At 39.1% G+C, this 24,353-nt stretch overlaps 1 protein-coding gene across 1 annotated transcript; it reads right to left on the bottom strand.

Annotated features, from left to right (window-relative positions):
• Positions 1-2,575: 2,575 nt before the first annotated feature.
• On the bottom strand, positions 2,576-17,848 carry LOC111668680 (uncharacterized). Its single transcript, XM_023424801.2, has 11 exons — positions 17,551-17,848; positions 13,798-13,987; positions 13,621-13,712; positions 13,300-13,532; positions 12,806-13,042; positions 12,648-12,722; positions 12,324-12,540; positions 10,223-10,431; positions 8,961-9,033; positions 6,389-6,506; positions 2,576-4,810 (listed from the first exon to the last, which is right to left on the bottom strand). The coding sequence occupies exons 1-11, from the start codon at positions 17,564-17,566 to the stop codon at positions 4,615-4,617; spliced, it is 1,656 nt and encodes a 551-aa protein (XP_023280569.1). The 5' UTR covers positions 17,567-17,848; the 3' UTR covers positions 2,576-4,614.
• Positions 17,849-24,353: the final 6,505 nt, after the last annotated feature.

Below are 24,353 nucleotides of genomic sequence, written 5' to 3'. Positions count from 1 at the left end.
AATCAAAGTTGGAGTGCAGCTATCGGGGCTATGATCAATGCCTTTTGCACAGTCAGATTTAATATGGGGTTTGTAATTTGAGTATCCAAACAAAATGTGCATCTTAATGGGAAAGATGAAAGTAATCCCACATGGGGAGGAAATAATACATTAGCTGCATTGTAATTAGAGAACTCGGAGTGCAATGTTTCACCAGCTCAGTATTAATGTTGAATAAAAGCCTGATACATTTACGATGTGGATACAGGATGTGGACATTTGAATTGTTTTTTAGATACCTCTTGAGATGCCATAGGAGGTATCTTTGACAAAAACAATCATAATCATGTTGGGTAAATACATTAGTATCAAAGCCGTGTAGAGCAAATAAATAAAATAAAATTAAATACAGCGATGCTGCTTATCAGTCTAGTGCTGTGATTGATAAAGCAACAGGAACACATCTGTGTTTATGCAGTCATGGCAAACAATGAAAGAAAAACACATCAGGTATGTTATGGTATGATTATGATGTATTTGATTTGATTATGAAAAATCCTATGTTTTAGTGCCAAAAAAAATCTAAATTGGAACAAAACAACAAAAAGTATGTGAAACATGATTTTGATCCAAAGAAAAAAAAAAGTTCTCAATAAAGCCTGATTGTGCATGTCACCTCACAAGCATTCAAACAGAATACAATTTAATAATGCAGCTTGACAAAGCCCTTGCACTTTTAATTATTGGCAGTCCTTCTGAGTACACACAGCAGCCAGTTAAAGTGACCCCATGTAAAGTCAGCAGGTAGCACAAGGAGAGCAAACAGCAAAACAGCTTTTCAATGAATAACTCATGAGATATCAAACACCAGTAGACAATGATGCAGTGCCTTCATCGAATCAAGTGCAACACAGAAACACATGAGGACACAAAGGGCTCATCAAACTTGATGCAATATCTCATGATCAAAATGAAACACAGGTCAATAGCTGGTGCCAGTGTGCTTTGGTCAGAGGAATTTAACTTAAATAAACAGACATGAAATTCAAAATTATTTATTGTGTTGGTAATTTGTGTCCTAAATTAAGAAAAAAATATGACATTTGGGAAATATATGCTTATTTGCTTTCTTGCTGGGAGTTACATTTGAAGATGGATACGACTCCTGCGCCTGTATGCTAAATATGAATCTAGCTCTAGCAGCCTTTGCATAAATGGAAGCAGGTTAAGACAGATAGCCTGGCTGTTTGGAAATAACAGAATGCCTGCCAGCAAACCTAAAGAAAATGTCATATCTTGATTGTTTGATACATATAAAAATTTAATTTGAATAAAGTTTTGGTTTCATGCTAAGTGACTCTACAGCCGCGTTTCCACCGCAGGAACTTTCTCCAAGAACCAGGAACCTCTTGAGGAACTATGAACGTTTCCACAACAGGAACCAGGGTCTAAATTTAGTTCTGGGTTAATTGATCGACCCCCAAAAAGATACCTGGACCGGGTTAGGTTCATGAACTTTGGGAGAAACTGAAATGCGGCTTAAGTTACTGCTGCCGGCAGTAGCTACATACTTACGGTACGGCCATGAATGCCGATCTTCTCATTTAACTCTCAGTTAACACGACTGCTTACTCGAATGTGGAACTCTTGCTATAAGCGCAACACAGCATTCAGTGTCAAAATTAATTCACTTTGTTTAAAATAATAAAACAGGAAACTTTGTGAAGATCTCTGAAATATCAGTCTACTACTGCAAGATACAGTAACTACTGCATATGTATTATCTTTTCTAGCTACTGTCGTTCAAAAATGGACAGAAAAATTTTCTTAACATACATTAATGAGCTTTTAAAGCAATGGCTGACAGCTAACTTAAAATTTCACATATATTTTAAAATGGCCAAGTATTTTGGCTGCAATGAAGATCAGAATTTCCCATCAGGTAATTAGTCAAATTAAATCGTCTTGGGTCATTAAGTTTGAAGTTCACGTAGCACTACCAGCCCTGATTAGAAGATAAATGCTGACATTTTCCTTTTGCTGTTGCACAGTCCTACCTCTGATGATAGCATCGGGGGGCTCAACTCAATTCATAAGGGATAACATTTCATCTTCAAACACCTCTCTGAGTGGGTATGTAACAGGACGCTGTAATCCATCAATAAAAGTGTATTGATATTGTCAAATGTTAATATGTCATCCATAAACCCTTGGGCATTCTTGTCACCAGGACACAGCCCGCTCAGCAGCACACATTGCCTCACGGTGTTGTTCGGCATTGATCCAGGTCTTCCTCTGAGCTGCTGCTGCTGTAAAATGTTGCCTGCCGTGACTGAGTCAAGCATTAATCAAAGCTGATTTGAAGAAGGTGCAAGTGCCTTTTCCTGCTGGAGAACTGTTTAGCACAACAGTGCTATGTACAACAGAGTCCCACTCTTCAGTGTAATGGTAGCAAAAGGAGGTCATAAATAATGGATTCAAGATCACTTACACCTCATGAAGCAGGCTTTGGCGTTCGAGGAGATATCACATTTTGCAGCTCAAATTATACATTTGGTTCTTTTGACTGCAATTGTAAAGAAAAACAAGACCTCTCCAAGAGGGCTTTGGAAGAGTTTAATATGGTGCAAAACATGATGGCAAAACAACAGTTTAGATACTGCAGCTAAATGATGGTAGTGAATAGCTGTCAACACAAAGACTGTGAGCAAAAAAGGTTTTGGTTTATTTGTGTTTGACAACTTTTTGCATTCCTGCTGATAGATATTGGGGATGCAAAAATCACATTATTTGCAATGGCTGTCAAAACTAACCACATTGTGTTCAAATGTCACCTTTGTCCATCATGGAAAAATATAAATGAAAAACACAGAGGTTAACTGAAATCCTCTTTGCCTGGAGTAAAGATTTGGTCTGTTGATGCTGGTGTATATTGCACTTTATCAACCAGTGTAGCAGATTCATATTTGGACTTCATTTTCTCTAAACTTTAAGAACTATTCCAATCTTCTCTTGAAAACTGATGGATTTAATTATATTTTTAATGCATTTGAAATGTAACTGTCCACTATCAAACCACATTTAATTGAAAATATATTAGTATTTATTTAGCATTTCTCTGTCTCTCGTGTTGAGCTGTTTGCATACTAGAATTGGAGAGGTGTTCTTATTTTATCGTAATCTCCTCACATACACATAAGGCAGAGTTCACTGTTATTACCTTTAGATAATAGCAAATAATGTGATAACCTCTTGTTGTAACTTTGTGTCAGTGCTGAAGCTGCCTGTCTTTATACTGCCCCTCAGTGGCAAGTCGGGGGAAAATGCCTACAAAAAAAGACAAGTTGCCTTCTTCTGAACAATTCTGCAAAATCTTGCATGCACACGTTGTGTCAAAGTTCGATATTTCACCATAAAATATGAGGATAAAAATCCCAATAATTCCTAATGTGCCAATACAGCTGGAGATAAATAGCAGAGAGCAGAGGAGATGATCAGATCTCACTCCATATCTTAATGGGATCCTCTCACAAGCCATCCCCCATTAATGACCAATCCCCCAATTATGTAAATCAGAGAACAGTCACTAACAATGAGAAATTGAAGTTGCTCACATAAACACCAACAGTGTCACATTGCACAGAGTGCTAATTGGCCACTACTTTTCACATAATTGCAGTGACTGGGGTTACGTCCTCAGCTCACCTCTCCTTTAAGTATTGTTTTTCAGCACACAAACAGTTAATGGAGCAATTAAGATGGCACTCACAAGAACCACTTGTGGGGACCATTTGGCAAGAAAGAGCTGCAGAGAGGTGGACTGGGATGCTGTAATCCTGCATATGGTACACAAGAGTCCAGGGGGAGTGGTAAGTCAAGCTGGAGACAGTGCACAATACAACTCACTGCTATCCTGTACTGGTGGTGGTCACCCCTGAACCGATCACTCGCTATTATAGGCACTGTTTGTGACATTTAAAGCTAATAAACAAAGTTTTACTCCTGGTGCCAATATATACTGTGTAACATACAGAAGATACCGCAGCTTAGATGTGTCAGTTTATTTGGTTATGTAAAAATCACACATATAGTCAGTCATGCACTGTACTCATGCACAGAAGCCTTCGTTCATTGCAACTGTCATTCCTTTATTATCCTCTAAAGCACTTTGAACTGCATTTGTATGAAACGTAGTTATAAAAAATAAGATTAAAAAAAACTCAACTTTTCCATGATACAACAGAAAAATATAAATTTCTCTCAGTGGCATTTAAGACACTGACAGTCACATTCAAAAAAACTGTTTAAACAGACTTCAGTGGATAAAAAATGTCAAGAGAATATGCAGCAGAAGTTGTGACAAAACAATTGGGACGGGTTTTAAAGAAAAGTTACAGTTTTCCTTTTCACTCTTGGACTTTTCCCCAAACAAGTCAGCAAATATCTACTGTGTGATAAGAAGACTGATGGCTGTTGTACCGCTATTATTATGATACAGTTTTTTTGATTGCTGACCAAAAGTTAACACTGACGTGAATGTGTCAGAGGGAGATAATGTGAATGCCACCTATTTCTGAGACTAATCCCAGGAGAGTGAAGAGGAAAAAAAGTTTTCATCTCTTCATCTACCCCCCTCTACCACAGACTTTGCCCACCCTCTATGACTAAGTTATGCCCTGTCATGTAGTCGGAGGCGTCAGATGCCAAGTAGACCACTGCAGCTTGCAGGTCTGTCACTTGAGCCAGTCTACCAGCAGGGATATCTGACAGCCAGCGCTGCACCAGAGGCCTCAGACTCTCCGAGTGGATGAGAGGGGTGTCAACAATCCCCCTGAAAAGAGAGACAGAGAAAGTGCGAGAGAAAGAGGAAAGAAAAAAAAAAAACAAAAAACATGCATACAATGAAATCAGAAGGCATCACAGTTCAGAGCCAGGAGTGACAGCGTTGTTTCAGAGCCACCACTTTGGTGACAAAAATAAACCCAATTATCCTTTGAAGAAAGGGCATGGCATGGCATCTCTGATATTTACTGTGGAACTGGTGGCACTTTAATGACTGGCACATCTCAGGAAGAGCCCACGGGTACGAGGGGACGTCTGGCATAATTTGCTCGTAGCCTTTGGTTAACTACTTATTATATGCAACTCCCTCATATTCCTGATTGAAATGTTCTTGAATTACCTTGCGGAGCTGATGTTGAGACGGATGAATTCAAAAGAAAACAGGTGCGCTGCTTTTCGTTTTGTGTGCGGCTGCATTGTCGTCCAACACCTCCGTGTCACAACAAATGCAGTTCCTTCCACCTCCTCCAGTAAAATATCACAGAGCTTACATTTGAATAAATATGTCAACATGCCCGCTTGTTCCTAAAATGAGACAACTTCTGACTTTCTACATAATCGACGTGACAGTGACTAAAAGCCGCAAGGTCTGAATCATTGTTCGATGTATCCCGGCGCCTTGATATGGAATTCCAACATTTGGCTAAATTAGCACTTCCAAGGAGCGTGTGACACCTTGGTTAACATATTCCACCTCAATTATATTTCTCTTCAGCTGCCCTGTTATCTGGAACCTTTCCTGGCAATCAGAGGTACTGTTTTCCCTCAGCCAATTTTCTAGATAATGCAGCTTATCACCGCTGCGGCTAAAGTTGCCAATGGAATCAGGCTCCAGTCAACCTCGTGAGCGCTAATTGTGTCCCTTTTTTATGCATATTTACCGACTGTCACTTCAAAGAAATCAGCAGCCCATTGAGACACCCAGTTAGCGAGGGGAGAGAGAATTGCTTCTTTGCAAATTAAAATTAGCAAACAAGCTGCCGATAAATAAGGCTGAGCGCGGCGCGTGTGTGAGGGCTTTGTTCTGGGGCTGTGACTGGGCCTGGCTCGCCCGGTGCCACCGGACGGATTTGCTCAGGGATGGCTGGGGCTAAGGGATGCTCCACTTAACAAACACACACACACACACACACACACACACACACACACACACACACACACACACACACACACACAAACGCACACTCCCCCCTACACACACAGACACATACACATACAGCCCTTCCTGTGTTCTCCTCTTTTCTTCCCCATGCTCAGCTTCACAGACAAATAGATACAAACAAGGCGCTATTGTTGCAGCGACACTTGGAGTGAGGTTGCAAATTTGATTCCCTAATTGAATAGAACAATTAGAGCAAGTGTTTGGTTGATTCATCCCTCAAGACGTCATCTAATTAAGCACTGATGCATTGTTTGAGGACTTAAATTAGTGCATCATTCTCAAATGGGGCTCTTCATATGAAAGCAAACACACTAATCACCACTTCCTTTTGCAGCTCAATCCCTTCACCACACTCAAAAAGGTGGACCACAAAAGAGAAGACGGCCAGGAATAGACAGCACTTACGGTGAGATGCAGTTGACACGCACTCCTCTGTCAATCCATTCGGTGCCCAGGGTCTGAGTCAGTTTGACCACTCCAGCCTTGGATGTGTTGTAGGAAAGCTGCTTCTGGGGATGTGGGACTGCAGGGTAGAGGGGAGAAAATCAGTTACCCTAAATGGACAAAAGCAAAGCGACTCACAAAGATAACATTCACTGCATCATTAATAACGGTATGTACTTTTCGCAGGTAATCATTGAAATGTTCTGTTTCATTTTTTTACCCAGGAAAAAACGAGAACAACAATAGTTCTTCTCTCAAGGGGGCGATCAACCTATACATTTTACTGTATATTGCAGCCTTAGCAGTTTCTTGTGGGCACTACATAAAAGCTCTTCCATTAGCTGCTGGTGGGACTCTGCGGATAAAGCCATGTAAAATTAATTGCTTATAATGTCCAGTTATGCTCTGTCCTCAGCAACAAAGGCAGGGAGCCATTTGTTTGCCTTGACCATCACAGATGCTGCACACTGCATGGGCTTGCCGGGACAGGGGCTCATTTTCTGCTGGTTGATTAATCATCACAAGGAAGGCTCCAAGTTACATACAACTTTAGTAGTTAACCTCATCACCTGCCGATCTGACTGCCAAATGGCTTCAGTGTGAGACTGGGATGATAAATACTGGCCAGCTGCAAAGAGGCAGGGACCGGTCCTGGGGAGAAAAGGCCGGAGCATCCTGCATACATTGCTGGGATGAAAAAAAAAAAAAAAAAAAAAAAAAAGGAGGAAATTGTGCAGGACAACAGGGGGAGAAGTACTGAAGAAATGAGATGTAAAGGGTAGGACAACAGCATCATAGCTGAGTGTGGTTGAGTGGGATTTTGTAGAGTGTGGCGAGATAGCAGAAGGTAAGGTTGGGCAGGGCTGGATAAGGGTAGGCTAGGACCTCAGAGGAGCAGGCGAGGAGGAGCAGAGCCCAGGGCTTACACGCAGATTGAAGGTGAAATCCGACTTATCAGGACAGGAAACACAGCTCAAAATGCCTAACAGCACTAATCCTCACTCAAGACCTGATGATACGGCCCCCAAATACCATTCAGAAAATGCCTTCATCCTTTAAATAAACCTGCATTGATGTTTTCGCCGTCTTAAAGAGCAGTAATCCCCAGAGAAGGAAAAAGGAGGTAGAAGGAGAGCATTCTCCAAAGCCCTCTTTAACATTCACCCTGCTACTTATTGCCCATTTCAAGTGGAAGAAAACATGCTCTTTATCAGACGAGCCTTTAAGTTTTGAATTCTTCCGAGCAGATAAGGAGTTCAAATGATGCACTCTTTTCCCATAAAAGATGCTAATGTGCGTTACCAGGCAGCTGAGATCTGCAGATGTGTGTGTGTGTGTGTGTGTGTGTGTGTGTGTGAGAGAGAGAGAGTCACAAATCCCTCAGTAAGGTCACCGTGCGGTGTGACCATATCAGCTTGGATATTTCCTGTCTGGGTGTCATTCAGAAAAAAAAAAAAAAAAAAGATTTGGGTTGATGTGTGTGTGCATGCATGTGTATGGAGGTAGTGTTAGTGGGCTCACACACACATTGTATTCAGCAGATGGACAAAAAGCTGTCATTGTGCATTTTAATTGGGCATTTACTGCTGCTTTTTGGGCTTCCACTTGGCTTGAACAGGTCCCATCTGATTACACATTATGACAATATTACAACAGATGTCCAGACCAATAAAGTAAATTCCTGAAGGACTGTACGTAATGTGAGTAATTGATCATTTTTTTTTATGCCGGCCTCTATTTACCAGCATGCTCCTGTTTTACAGATTGCCCCCGCAGTCGGGACTGGGGCCCATATGGCACAGCGGGTTTACTGGCGATTTGACTATACTGCTGATGAAGTGTTGCCGTTCCTCTGGAGGAACCTGTTGGAGGAGGAATATTACACCAGTGCTGCGAATTACAAGGCTTTTACTAGGCTCTCACTAGACTCTAAAAGTGTCTTCCGCTGTTCAAACAAGGCCGCTGGCACAGGCTGAGGTTTTGCCGTTGCACAGGAACCCTCCCTTCCCAAGTTGGACCTCAGGTTGCCTTCCACATCCTCCAGACAGCTCCGCAGAGAGGGGATGTTTATTATGATGCAAAACCGCCTCAGCGAGACGCAATCACAACACTTTGTATTTCCTGCTGTGCTTACTGTATGCAGGAGTGGATGCATCGCTATAGAACAGTTTAACTGGGGTAAAAGTTGCAAAGAGAAAAGCTGCCTAATCCTGTTTTAAATGTGCAGGTTCACTTTAAGTTTTCTCGCAAACACGAAAACTGTAAGACGCACTTAAAGCTGATTCTCCTCCTTGTTTCAGCTTCCCAAATGTAACAATCTAAAGTCAGATATGCCGACTTTCTGTCTGATGATAAAAACTATTTAATGTGATGTATACTCCCACACATAGCTGTACAGCACAAATGTATTTAACTCTCTTACTTCCTCCCCCTCCTCCTCTCAGCCTCAACTCTCCACGCCAAATGGAGAGATTAAAAGCAGACATGGAGGGGCTCCAGAGAGAGAGAGTGGGGGAATAGAATCATCACTCACCTATTAGACTGGCCATGGAGGCTGTGTTGATAATCTTGCCGTATCCTTGCTTCAACATCACTCGACCTGCTGCCTAAGGCGAGGATTCGGGGAAAAGAGCCACATTAAACACCTTATTATGGCACTGATATGCTACCCACAAGCATGAGTACAGATCAACACAAAAACATGTAGTTTATCCTTGGAGACAGACATAGTGGTTAAACAACATTTGGTGCACGTTAGCAGATTTTAAAGCTGCACATAAGGGGTGGTGGGGCAGTGGGGCGTATATACACAGACACACACACTAGATAGTAAGGAAGGTAGGTAAAGCTGGTTGGACCATCAGTAATAAGTCAAACTCTATAACTAGTCTTGACAGAGATTGACTGCTGAAGCAATATGTTATCAAGAATCAGTTTGGTGCTTTCAGCATATTTTCACTAGAAAACTGATGACAGAAATATTTGTAATTGGTGACCAAAATGAATCATTTTTAAAGTTTACATCACTAAAGATCATTTTATAAGTAGGAGAATTCTGGTTTTCATTCATCTGTGTCTGCTGTACAATGTGTCTGAGGAATCATTATTTGTTGCTTTTAAATGTTTCAGATAAAATTATGAGTAAGTGTTCCTTTATGTGACGAGGACATTCACCCTCTAAAGCCGTTTAAAAATCCATTGGTATATATGAGGAATTGTCACAAGGCTGAAAACAGGGCCCTTTTTTCTTGTGTTGAAAGTTACTGCTGTGGAGATACATGCTTTTCACAGGACAGTGCCATAGTAGGAAATTTGATTTTTTTCCCCCCAACATGTGTGTATGCATATAACTACTTTCCCATGACAAAGTTGATACGATCTATAAAAAAAGACATTTATTTTAATTGATTCTGATTCTGTCTCTGTTGTTGTTTTATTTCTGTTAAGTGAGCATCTCATTGTTTAGTGAATTGTGGCATCAAGCACTGGTGATTTTTTGGTACTATATCATAATTATGTTCCTTTGTGTTTTATTCCAAAAACCTATAGGTCTGGTGGAAAAAAAATAAAATTCTTTCTACAGTGTTTCACAGTAACGGTGAAGAGTGAAATTCCTCTTCTATTCATGAGTTGAACAATTAACATAAATTTAACTTAAACCTTAATTTACTACATTTCATATGTGTATTTTTGTCACATCACACTAGTGCAATAAGGTGAATAAACTGTCAGCAACAGTCTCACACACACACACACAGTCCCAACACTATGTCTTTTCCATCCAGTGACACACACCTGGCAGCACATGAAAGTCCCCCTCAGGTTGACGTTAAAGGTTTGGTCCCACTCCTCTAGACTGGTGTCTTCACTGGCTGAGTTCATGTTGACGCCGGCGTTGTTACAGCCGATGTGGATCGCTCCCCATTTGGAGACAATGCTGTCAATCATCTTCTGGACATCATCTGACTTGCTAATATCAGCTGTGATTGAAACAGCATTGATGCCTGCATAAAAAAAAACAACACTATGTTATATCACTATGTATACACTGTACCTTTAGTAATGCATGATATAAGCAACTTATATCATTGTGAAAAATAAAGCACATGATATAAAATTAGAAAATTCTAATTTAATTAAAAGTACTAATGAATTGTATTTTGCTTCTCTTTTTTTAATGTGTAGGACCTTTCATTCTGAGGAAAGTAGAGGGAAGATCACACATACAGAAGTTAGATGGAACATGTTTGACCAGGCAGAGTGTATCTTCTCCTGTACTATGCTGCCATCTGCTGGTCACAAACAAAAAACTGACCTCAGTGACAGTTCATGACGTTTGGAACAAATTTAAAGAATTCATGCAGAAGTACAAGATGTGCCAGTGTTCTCCCCATTAAAGCTTCTGTGCCGAGAGGTACTTTCATCACTGTGACATTTAATGCTACTGACACTGTAGACTGACCTGTTTCACCAGTCATGATGCTTGAATTCTTTTCACAGGTATTTCATTTTGCCTTGGGACTCTCGAGATGTGACAGATCTTTTTCTACCTTTTGCATCCTTCCTTTGGTTACTGACTGTCATGTGTTTCTGTGAATTTATTGCTCTTTCTAAAGAGCCGTTGAATGAACTCTATTTTATCTGTGACAGGTTAATACATCTGTGTCAATTTCCTTTGGACCTATGTCACAATCCAGGCTGATGTGTGTACATTACAGGAGAAGGATAGAGCTACTATAGGTACATGCATGCTTATTGTAATTATTATCATCATTATTATAGCCACTTGTAACAACTGTCATTCTCAATAATTAGATGATTAGAGAGGCACTCCCAGATTTTGTTTCAGCATCAATTAGATCTACAGCTGTTAGTAGAAAGCATATATTTTCTTCTAATCAGTGGTCAGTGGATGTGTTGACTGATGTGACTATGAGGGGAACAATTATTTTGACAAACAAACATGCCAAATATTTGTTGTTTCCAGCATCTGAAATGTGAGAATTTCCTGCTTAAATAACTTTGAGTTTTAGACTTTTGGTCGGTTGGTGGAAATTGTGATCGGCATTCTTCACTCTTTTCTCATGTTTTACATATAATGATTAATCAAGAAAATATGAAGCAAATCAAGCGATCATGAAAAAAATGGTTAGCTGCATCTGCACTGGTTTCTCAAATGAAGAAGTGAATGTAGAGTCATAGTAAAACTAGCATGTGGAAGCTAGTCTGCACACAATATGGCAATCAAGTACAGTTTCGTTTTCCCTTTGTGAACACACCAAAGTCAGTTCCATTTGGAATATACCACTGGCAGTTTGGAGTTCAAACTCAGATATGCAGTTCATGCTATAAAGTCTTTAGTGATGCGTTGATCGGCTCTGATGTCATCTGAAATCTGCATGTTTGCATAAATAATCCACCTGAACAAATTATTTCATACATTACCATTATTTCTCTGTGGGATATTACGCATGATGTTATGTTAACATATTACACTGAAGTTTGGAGGTTTTCAATGAATACATTTAAGGTAAAACTTTTTACAGGTTTGGTAAAATGAAATGGCAACAGGTGTTTCAACAATAGCCTGAACTCTGAATGTCTCTGCTACTTCCTGAACTAGTTCAGAAGCTCATAATAACGCCTGGCTGCTGCCCAAAATAAATAATAAATCATAATGAGTTCAGCAGTCCAAACACAGAGTTGAATTTGTGCCTGATGAAAAATGAGGCTCAAAATATGTTACTTAATATTATTTCACCCACCCGAAGCCCATCCACTGTTAATCAGAGTGTTCATTTTTATGACTCGGCCAAACTTACATTAGCCGCAGGTCCTGTGTTTATAGCTACGATTCACACTTCACTACTATACTTATTGTATTTACATGTCATACCTTTGAGTGAGAGCTCTTTAGACACTGCCTCAGCTTTAACTTTGTCCAAGTCCACCACAGCCACCTTTGCACCAGCCTCCCCCAGGGCATGAGCGAATGCTCGGCCTATACCCTGACCGGCACCCGTCACGTAAGCCACCTTTCCATCAAGACGCATCCGATCGAGGATGGGGCGCCCCTGGACACCACGGAAAACCTCATCATCTGTTACTTCACTCTGACAAACAGAAACAAGATAAGCAGACATGATCAGTGACAATGATGCTATTACAAAGAGACACTTGTCCATGTCAGTACGAACACTGGGGGTTATCTAAACAGTACCTGTGTCCTTGTGCACTCAGAGGCCACAGAGACCTGGCAGATAACACTGAGCCCATCTCTGAGGGGGATGATGACCTTTAAACAAGATGGAAATCGTTTACATGAAAAAAGGAAAACTTGTTAAAACAAATACGAGCATGTAAAGGTTTGAAACCTACCTGCTCCACACGAGGGTCACTGGAGACAAACTGGTTGAATTCACGAAGCGCCAGTCCGTTGCTATCTGTGGTGTCTTTCAGATAAACCTTGGCCTTGAACAGTGAGTTATCTACACATATGACCCCTCGTAGCTTCAGCAGATTGTTGTCCAGAATGAAGTTGTAGTAGTTGATGTAATTATTCTTGTCAGCATCGATGAAGACCATGTCAAACTGCTCACCTGCAGCAGCCAGTTCCTGGAAGGGACAGATGCTTATCAGAAAACCTGTCATGGGCCCCACAGTTGAAATTATTAACAATGCAAAAAGAAGAGCCTGTGTTGCTGCCTGCTCTGATTATGCAAAGCACCTAGCATAACACCGTAACTACAATTGTAAATGTTAAAAAGGGAAAAGCGCTAGATAAACATGTTATCAGTTTGCGAAACAGTCCTCTTAATCTTCTAAATAGTCAAATCCCCTCTTTCTGCAGTGTTTGGTTTCTTTTCTCTCACTTTTAAGGTGTCCATGGCAGATCCCGTTTTGACAGTAATCTTCTTTCCATGCGGAGACTTGTCAAAAATGGGCTGAGCAAACTCTTTGAGGTATGGCTCTAACTCGCAAGCAACTAAGCAACCGTCCTCAGGAAGCCCCTCGGCCATGGACAGAGCTCCGTAGCCAGTGAACATCCCGATCTCTAGGATCTTCTTGGCTTGACTCATGCGAACCAGCATCTTCAGAGTCTGGCCTGCCAAAAAATACACCAGAGAGCATGTTATTAAATGATAAATCTGTGAATACAACAACAGTAAGCAGTACATATATAAATGTCCAACCTTCAACATGTCCAGTGATGCACTCCTTGGGAAGCCGGAACATAGTTTTGCCGTCCTTGTGCACTTGATCCCAGTCATGAGAAACTGTTTTTCTACAAATAATGATATTAGCAAGAGTTACTTCATGATTCTTATTTCGAGCTATGGATGATTAATGTATCCAAAGTTAGGACATACTCATATAGCTCTGCCAGAGGTTCACTTTCCTGTGTGGTCATTTTCTCCAGGTAGTCATCCAGGCCACTGGCGATGTCCACTGCCTTCTTCAGGTGACTGGTCAACTCTTCTGGGACATTACCACTTGATGCAGCTATCTCTCTGGCTTTTGTCAGGAGATCCACAAGGACCTCCACTGGGGTGTCAGGAACTAGTGGAATAACAGAGATATTTTAGTTTAAGTATTTGTGAAGGAATTTTTCCTTCTTTAGGTGATTGTTTCCACAGGTCACTTTACACTAAGCCCTAAAAGCAATAGTTAACTGTCTATCTCAAAGACTGCCCTGGAGACGCTGATAGAGTCAAACTGGCTTATAACCCAACGGCAGCTGCCATAGCAACCAAGGTTGTAAAGATATGATGGACAGAGTGTCTGGTTGAAGGAGTGAACAGTCATAATACTGGAGCCCTTCAGGGTCACAAGATACACAGTCTGCCAGTGGGACGACATTGGTATTGAATGGAATATACAATGTGACACAGGCGAATATGAATTATTGCTTAAAATCTGGTTCCCAATGGAAACTCCACCATGTATGGAGTAGGTTTTGCAGGATTTAAAATATCCCTTGCAAGGTAGATGAGGTAGAAAGATAACATTCAGCACTGGGGGGGATTACATAGTGTTAACTTGCATTGCTAATGTCAACCAAGCTTTTAACAAATACTTCTGTGCAAGACATCTAGGAGTTCTCCCATCACAAGTTATCCAGCTTGCAAGAGTTCAGGGCTGCAATAATAAATTAATAAAGAATGTTCATTACCCGGTGATCTGCAGATTATTTTCTTATTTTTTTCATTAATTGTTTGGTCTATAAAGTTTCTTTTTGACCTGCGACCTCTTATAAAAAAGCAGTGCCTAGCTGGGGCCCCTTATTATGTTTATGGTCCATCCATGTCAAATCAGATAATGTTGTGTCTTCAAGCCTTGTCTATATCATGGATGATTGTATGACAGAAGATAGTTTTCTGTATGCCAAAACCCTTTAAAGTCTGTGCTGGAAGCCATTTTATTTTTATTTTAAGGCCCTAGATCTGGTAAAAGTGCAAAATTCCTAAACGAAAATGATATTGAGGGCATTACAAACCCACATTTTTGTGTCAACATATCATTTTTTCTTACACAATATTTCATTAAATTTGTGCCAATATGTGAGGCTTCTACCACCAATGAACATGAAGATATGAAGAATAAAACAAGGTGTAGTTGCATATTTTGGTCAGTTTCATAGGACCAAATGTAGTATGTCGTAGCTGATAGGAACATAAAAATGTACATGGAGATTGCTTGATGTATGGTTATTAAGAGTACAAAGTGTCCTTCTGTTTTTCCTTCACATAAAAATAGACATAGATTTTAGATATTTTGCCTGTGGCAGAAAAGCGTCCATTTCAGGACTTCCTTTTTTGGCGTCCTTCATGATATTGAATTACAGAGGATAGAAAAGAGAGGATAAACATGTTTTCAGTATGTTCCAACTGAATAGGGCATTTGAGAAACTGTGTCTCGGTAAGATCCTGAATATTATCAAAAATAAGTGTCTTGTCCCCAAAATGTACTGCTCAAGGTATGATCTAATGAGGCCCTGGTAGTAAAGAATATGGCTTGCATTCAAGTTCCCATATTTTACACTTTGCCTGTCTTTTATTTTAAGTTTTGAGATGAGAAGATATATTTGTGGTTTTACACACCCAAAACCATCTCTTAACCATAGTTTTACATTTCTTCTCTCATTGCTTTGCTCCAGAGCATTTTGGGTCTTTTTCTGAGCTTCTCTTCTGATTGGCTGACTGTTTTCTGAGTGGCGCACAGCCAGACCATGCATAAGTGAGAGATTGTAGCCTACTGCTGTAGCTTGGTAAAACTCACCAGTAAATGCAAATGGCGATGGTCAGTCAGCTAAAAATGAACTGACAGTGAAAATCTTACTAAAATACAATGAAATATCGCCTTACTGACATCCAATGGATGTGCAACGTTTCACTAAAATTTTTCTGTCTTGTAGCTTGCTAGCCCCCCATGCTGGGAGCATGGCTGAGGGTAGTGACTGTGACATCACAAAATTGCGTAAATCCTGACGGCTCTTTTTAAGGCTCAGTTTCTGAATAGAGGCTGTGTGCATTTCTCTGTGGACTGAGCTTCTGATACTTTCACAGTATTTATACGTAACCTATATTTGCATTAAAATAAAAAAGATACATGGAAATCTTTCTATGAGCAATCTAATTTTCTATAGTGAAATGAGCCTATACATGTGTGAGTGTGTGTGTTTAAGTACATGTGCTTGCTGTGCGCACTCATGCACCATGTGACATCTTCACCTCCATGACACAGTGAGTTATTTTTCCCTCCCATTCCTGCTATGCTCACATTTTGAGACTTTGTGTAGTTATTGTCCCTGCTCTCTGACAGCAGTAGGTATGTTACATGAGTGGAGGGTGATGCTTTCACCCTGACCATCCAGACCAGGCTTGGGCCAGGAGAGGACCAAGGTGCAGTTTAGGTTATTTTATCTTTAAATCAGTAAATAGCAAAGCTGTCAGTTTCATAATTAACATTAATTTAATACATATACAAATACCAGTTAGATGGAAATCTGCATGAGAAATAAAGAAAAAGAAACATAATAATTATGCGCTTACAGTGATCAATTTTTCCTGGACAGATGTGATCACTATAAGAGGTTTCCACTGTAATACTTTTCAAGATCTATAAACATGGCTGCCCTTATAAGGCATTTTTGAGAGTATATTAAAAATAAAATCATATCATCATATAAGAGAGCCAAAAACATATATACAATACTAAAAAATATTATAATACAAACTATTATTTGTATTAGTATACAATAATACTATTACAAAAATATTTTACAGGTCTTGTTGTTGGGGTCCAAACATTATACACAAACTCTGAACAAAAGCTGAGCTGTTCACTTTCCTGGATTCTGTCTCATTGACACAGAATGATTTACAGTTGTGAGCTGTGAGCAAACATGTCCCCATAGGTTCATTTCTATACATTTTTGATGCCCAAAGATACACAATTGTGAAGCAGAATTTAATTTTTTTTAATGTTTTTTTATATTTTCACTCTCATTAATCATCTCATGACCGCTCAAATGTATTTATATTTTTGTTGAATAGCCCCTCAGACTTATCTTCTGACTCTTTCAGGGGTGCAACCCCTAAATTGGAACCACTGTACTAAACAATCTAAATTTAAATTTAGCAGTTAAAACTAGCTCCACCTAAACCAGCTACAACAGTAAAATAGTCTTTACACATTAATGCAGACGTTTTTTTTCTGCAGAAGGACCATTTTTTTTATACTTTCTATACTGTAAATGCATTTTCTTGTTAATTCTTTTACGTTTCCACATTTGGTGTCGTTACTCAATGAGGGGTCCGAAGGTCTAAGACCAGTGGTCTCAAACTTTTGGACCTTACCTTATAAACACAATTAATACTTAGAATAGTACATAAGTATTCTGCATGCAAATGTTTTCCTAAGACCACGCACAAGACAACAGGCGTCAGAGCGGCGATAGGAAGCTGCCTGTAGTCAGACACGCGACATTTTGTCTGAAAAATGAGGCACAGATACAAACTGGACTCCAGCGGAGTTTGTTTCCCAAAGTTATAACAGGAGTTAAGCTCTTACGATATTTTCTCTGACCCCGCCACAACGCAACAATTGAGCAACAATCTTACCTTTTTCGGCGGGCATGGTGGCGTTTATGGGCGTGACGAACTCCGGCAGCTGTCAACCTCGGTGGACACACTTTTAAACGTGGTGGTGGAGTTTCTGTTATATCACAGCAACTATGCAAATTGTTAAGTGAGGGGAGTAACTGGTGACTTACACAACCCAGAGCAAGGGCTCTGAGACAACCTGTCGAATCACATATTATCCAACGGCACGTGGAAAATGTACGGCGTCTCCAATCATCGATTTCCAATACACTGCAGAAAGACCGGCAGATAAGGTGGAATGACCACAGGGCTAATAGCAAACGGGGTCCCCCGGTTAAATGTGCAGCTATTCAGGGAGCATCAAAGTGAATTTTTGTAGTATACTGTAGCGCCTGGAGGGGGCACAGCTGCTGGGGGGTGATGGAAATAATGGGTATTTATAGCAGGGACCCAGTGCCCACAGAAAGAGAAGACTGAAAATAGGGGAAGGAGGATAACTTTTGATTTTAATATTTTACTAATGAAAAATTTTGTTTGTGTAGCTTTCAAATTTGTAAAATAGACAACTTTATATAATATTGTAAATATAAAAAAGTGCATGCTGCTCCTTTTCTTTGCCAAATATTTTACTTCTCTAGATAAATTTGACCATTAAAATAATTAAAATTTAACTTTTTTTATACATAAGATTACTATTACAGTTATTTACAGTTGCGAACTCACTTTTTCAAAACTATTCACCCAGTCAGCAAAACAGAAGTCATTGTGGACCAAACTGTGGATCACTTTTCATTGCTGTGACACACTGTGTCCAATGATTACATTCAAAATTCCTAAATGAATTTCAATTAATGAATACATTAATATATTTTGTTTTATTTCTCACTACAACTAAACCACCACCAAAACTGTGTATATATACTCCATTTCCCATGTCTACCCACTGTTGTAAAACTGTACAAATTTAGTTGAAACCCCAAAAAATAACATATTACTGTAAATGAGACTGACATTGGCTACATTAAATAGAATAATAAAAGAAATTACCTTAACTTCTAAATGAGTTTGAGCGCCTGTTTTCATGTGCCAGGAGAGGAAAGGCAGCAGGCGAGGCTGACTGTTTTGAAAATCTATAGGATGACATGGTGTTTCCCTGTTCTCTCCAGGTAACAGACGGGTTTACAGCCCATCCCAGCATGGTGTCACTTCTCTTTCCACCTTATTCTTCAATTCCTCATCCCCAAAGAAGAATTCTTCTCCTCATAGAGGTGGAAAGGTTTGACCATCAGCCACATGATCAGTGCTTCATGTGTGGACATATAGTATCTGCAGAAGGTTTCCAGGGATGATTCACAGAAATATTATTTCCCAGGTGTATTACATATGAGGACAGAAGGTGTGAACCTGTGGCAAAAAAGCAGAGGACTGGGTTGACTAGTACTGATGTATTTCTCTATGGTACACTATGTAGCTGTCCTGTAGATGTATAGTGAATATGTATGGTTTCAGGACAATATCTCAATGGCTTACTGGGACATCTAAATTCTTAATTTAATCAGCTCCACTTGTGATTTCCTGATAACATCTAATGTGAAAAAAACTAAACTATATTATGAAATGTAAAATATGAAATTTACTAAATTCTTAATATTACCTGAACAGCACTTTCACTGATAACATTTCTTAATTGCAGAAATTTGGCCTCATACAATTTTGTTTCTCAAGTGCAGTTAATTGTTAGCTGATGTGTAGCATGTATTGTAAATCTGAATTAACACCTTAAAAGCTATGAAACACATTAGCAAACAGCTGCTTGTTTGCACATCCAGTTTGGGCAAGTTTATTTATATAGCAACATTCAGAGTCAAAGCAATTCAAAATGTTATGCAGAGACATTGGAATACATTAAAGTAAAACATTAAGATGACAAAAACAATACAAACAAATTTGAATAAAGAAAAACATGTAAATAAGACACACTAAGAATTCATAAAATCAGATTAGGAACTTTCTCTTTATGACAAAAACTTTTCTTTTTCTTTATCACAGGAAACAAATACACCACAGTTTTGATTACACCCAGGTCAGCCTCTTCGGTGTACATGTGCTGTGTTAGCTGTAATCTTTTCATTACTCTGTATGAAAATAAAAGTTGAGCATTCAATGTCTTTTTAGCTCTGTTTTGGTGTCAACTTACCAGCTAGTCAATAAGATTTTAGCCTTTCTGTTGTTTGGTGCTAGTCTAGTGGACTGAAAACCAAAACAACAATCCAGAGTAGCTGATGGGGACTGCAGACAGGTGATAATTCTCTTGTAGTGACTACTTTCACATTATGCACATCATTTTGTCTGTTGTTATAAAAAATACAGATTTTTGCAGCTGTAGCCAGGTGACATCTAGGATCATTTACATTCCCGAGGAGGTAAGGAGAAACTGGGTTATAGGGGATAAACAGTGGCATCACACTTGGTGGTGACCTTGTTCTACAATCTCACCGTACTGCGTCAGAGAGAGCTCTTTGTTAGTGAGACATTTGCTAGAAGGTCAGACTTTATGCTAGCACCAAGCACTGGTCCAACAGTTATGTCCAACTAAAAACAATGTAATTTAAAGTGATGTCTAGCTCCTCCAAGATTATTATAACTGTCTTCTTTGTGCTCACCATACCCTCAAATATATGAAGTTATATATTCATGTTATACATAAAATTATAGGTCTGTATACGTGTTATATTTATTGGCTAGAAGGATGAGGGATGTCTGGTGAGGATAGGAATAGATAATGAAATGAAACATTTGATGACCTTGTTCCCCCTATCAGTCTCAATAACCGGGTGAGAGAACTGTTTTCAATTCCCGTGGTCCTTGTTAGCAGCATTGTTATGTAAAATTAAACTGGAACCCGCACCAAATGTTTGCACAGAGTAAAGTGACTTTAAACAACCCGACCTTAAGTCCTAGAAACCTTAACAGAAACGGGATGATGTGAAGCATCTGATTTAAACAAAGAATAACCAAAGACACGATTGTGAAGTGCAGGCTGACAAAAGAGTCAAGTAATAGTTAAAAGTGCTAAAAAAAAAATCAAGCAAAGATCGGTCTGCTTCAGAAGACAGCCATATGTTTACACTGAGCCTCAACTGATGAATATTTTTGAGATGACTGAACACAAAAAAACAGTTGGTTTTTTTTCCGTTTGTTTTTGTGGTTGACTTTTGCCTCCTGGCAAGAATGTACTTGGGTTCAAAGGCACCGTTCAGGGAGGATGGTGTTCTTCCACAGCAGAAATACAGTTACACAACTGGCAGCTTTAAATCGCACATAGGCGTGAATGTGGTGCTCTGTCTGTTTGTGATAAGCAGAATTTATACTTTTACACTATAAATGCATGTTGGGCTGGGGAGACATCACATGGGGAACTCAAGATTAGTGATTGGTTAGCTTCAGCAGCTTGTTTGTCCTGCAACACCAGTATCTGTCTCTATGTTATTTAGTTTAGAATGAGTTCAACTACAACAGGAATGTCAGGAGTTTAAAGCAAGACTCAGTTTTGTGACCACTGTAACAATTACAGGATAATGCTAAATGCTAAAAAATGGCATAATTATCAGTTACATGGCAAAGTTTGCAAACATTAACAATCACTAATGGGTACTGGGTGTATTAAATTAAGCAGGGATGTGTTTTATTTCTAAACTTTTCATTTGTAAGAAAAAGCACATGTCATTTCTTCTTTCAAATGTTACTTATGTCTCACTTCAACTCGTGGCTGTGTACTAACTTGGGATTTCGCTGAAGCACATTAAAATTGCAGTTAAACTGGTTGTGGCACCATAAGTTATTGCTCACACGTGAGTTAGAGAAACAAGGGAAGAGTTTAGCAATGCCACTGGAATAATATACAATATAGTGTAGTTGTACGTTTGATTATCACAAATATATATGCATAAACTATTAATCTTTTTACCATCCTATACTTTTAATATTTTTTTTTGGCCCTACAATGGAAACCCTACTGTGGACTGCATGAGACCGTAGTCCACCAATGAAATGTAAAATGTGTTTGCTTACATTACACGTGTAGTGACAAGTGGTTATACGTTAACAGTATGCTTTATTATGTGTGACTTATAGCCTTAAGTTATAGCAGCAGTTCAGCGGGTTCCTGTCTTGTCTTGTCTTGTCTTAACATCTTCATCCATGGATTCTTATAGATGTTTTCAGTGTGAAGTCAGAAATCACCTGCGGCACCTTTTGAAATGTAACTATACATTTTTATTAGTCTCATACACATGATAGTGTTGCCTTCATAGGATCATACATGAATGATTCAATCTTAATTGCTTTAATTCATTTTTAATTTAGAAATGAATAAAATGACTTGTATATGACTTGACTTGTAGAAATGACTTTTAGAAATCTGTCTGTATAAAGAAGTCTTTGATTCAAGAGGTACACTGCAGAGTTTTTTGACCACTAGCAGAGCTATGGATCGGTGCTCTTACAGATGGGCCCCCACTGTGTTTGGGCAAATAGATGCGATGACCTGAGACACTGATCATGAATTGGTCTGAAGCAAGGCTCAGAGCCTCTCCTCTGATTGGCTCACGATTAGAAGAGCTCCAGAGAGAAGCCTGAGAGACGAGATGTAAAACCACATTGAGACATTAAAAAATTAGCCACACTGTTGCACGAACCTTAAGCTGCAGCTAAGCTAAGCTAACTGCAAAGTACAGTTTTGGTATTATGTTTCCACACCTCGATGAAAACCATGTCAAACCTGTTGGAAAATACCTGTAGAGACAACAGCAAGAGATCTGTGCAGAATATGAAATTTTGAAGCTTAAAGATATTTTCACCCAAAAGCAACAACATGTAAATTCTGTTGTACAGGTGCTGATAGTTGATTAATGTCATATTACTTTGTGAAATTCCACTTTTACAATTCTTGATTTCTTCTAATGTCACCATGTAAGGATTTTGTAAAGTTGTGGTTGAAGGAGTCTCCAAATTCAAGTTGAAGGCCTTTTCCTAATGTTTTACTAAAATTACTAATTACTCAAATTATTAATGTAATTATTAAAATAAGAAGATGTTAAGATGTTATGTCACTCTCTTTCTCTCTCATAACCACATCTTCATTTAATGATTGACATGTTAGGTAGTTAGGTAATGCTGAGCATTTCTTCCCCAGGTGTTGCCTCACTGTTACACAAAAATTGTATAATGGTAATAACACGTGATGACATGTGAAGAATACTGTAAGCAAATGCTCCTCCCTTGTCTCAGGGGCATCCTCTAAATTCTATACTCTATTTAAAGACTCCACGAATGGGAGACTCATTAACAGTTACTAGCTCTGTTCACATCTGTAGCCTACAGTCATCACAGCAAAAATGGGGAAAGTTCATTTTGAAGGCAACAATACCAAAGGAAAGAAAACTGAGTTTAGCTTAGTGCGGGTCAAAGGTACATGGAAGCGCAAACTGGGAAAGAAAGTCAACAAGGACACAGTGGACTGTGTCTCTGCTGCAAAAATGTGAGTATAACATTGCTTCCTACTCACACTCACCTGAATTACTTACAAAATGAATTACAGAGAAAATGTGTAATACCAGTGGCAGAGAAAATGGAATATATGAGTTTGTTTTTTTCCTTTTTTGTTGGCTTTTATTTTATATTTGTTTAGATTTGTCATTCAAGAGGTAGGTTTTCTTCTACCTCTCCGATGCAGAATTTAAGTTGAGTTTTGAAAAATGATGTCTGGTGACACATGATTGCAGAATCTAAGATTTACAAGATGTGACTGCTCTATCATCCAGACTTAATTATTGTTTGCTATTTGCACAGACAAATGGTTCAAGGTGTGACATATAGTGGGTGCAAAGATTTTTGATATAGAAAAAAGAAAATGAATGCAACTGTGTTTTATGTGTTTTCCCCTCTTTTCTGTAATTTGTTTTTCCAAAAGTATCTTTTTTTTTCAGTGAATTTTTTCTCAGTCACAGTCCTCTCTCACTCTTTTGATGTTGCAGGATGGGGTTAGGGGGTTAAGGGCTAAGAGGCAGTTACACAAGGGTTAAGTTTAGGCAAACACCTGGTTAATGTTGACCAGAGTCATTTAGTTTGTTTAGTATGATTTAAATCCCAGTCAAATCTGTTGGAAAATGACTGTTAAGATTACAACCAAGCTGTTCAGCTTCATCCATGTAAATCCTTTCACCCTAAAGCAACTGCATGTAAATGCTGTATAAACACTGGTAGTGGATTAATGTATCATATCAATTTCTCCAACAATAAAACACTTTTAAGAGCCTTGTGTTTTTTATTCCAGCGACTTTTTTTTTTTTCACAGTCACAGTCCTCTCTCATTCTTCTGGTATGCAGTTTGAGGGGAAGGGCAAAGAAGCAGTTACACAAGGGTCAAGTTTAGGCAGCTACTTGGATAATGTTGAATTTAAACTATTAACCTGGTGTTAGTAGAATTCACATGAAGAGAAATCCTGGAGGATCAAATAAACTGGCTGCTGGTGAGAGTGTCAAGAAAAAAACTCTTTTTTAACAGGTAGAGGAGCTCAAGCTGGGGATGAGAGAGAAAGGCAGAGAGCAGTGACTTTGTTAGAAAGATCTACTGTCAAACAGGTTTCTGAGGATTTATTTGACTTCAGTGGATATCTACTTCTGTACTGGCTATTATCATGTGATTAAACAAGAGGTCATAAAGTGCAAGAATAGATGTTTTTCTGGAATCCAGGTCTACTGTCATTTATACGTAGCAGAGAAGACATACAGTTTTTGTCAAATTAAGGTAAACCAGTGTC

Source organism: Seriola lalandi, unplaced genomic scaffold (genome assembly GCF_002814215.2).
Source record: "Seriola lalandi dorsalis isolate HSWRI2012SDOR001 ecotype SW California unplaced genomic scaffold, Sedor1 jcf7180002054748, whole genome shotgun sequence".
Lineage (NCBI taxonomy): Eukaryota > Metazoa > Chordata > Actinopteri > Carangiformes > Carangidae > Seriola > Seriola lalandi.
Note: the sequence above shows the minus strand (reverse complement) of the source record. Positions and strands in the feature narration are given on the sequence as shown.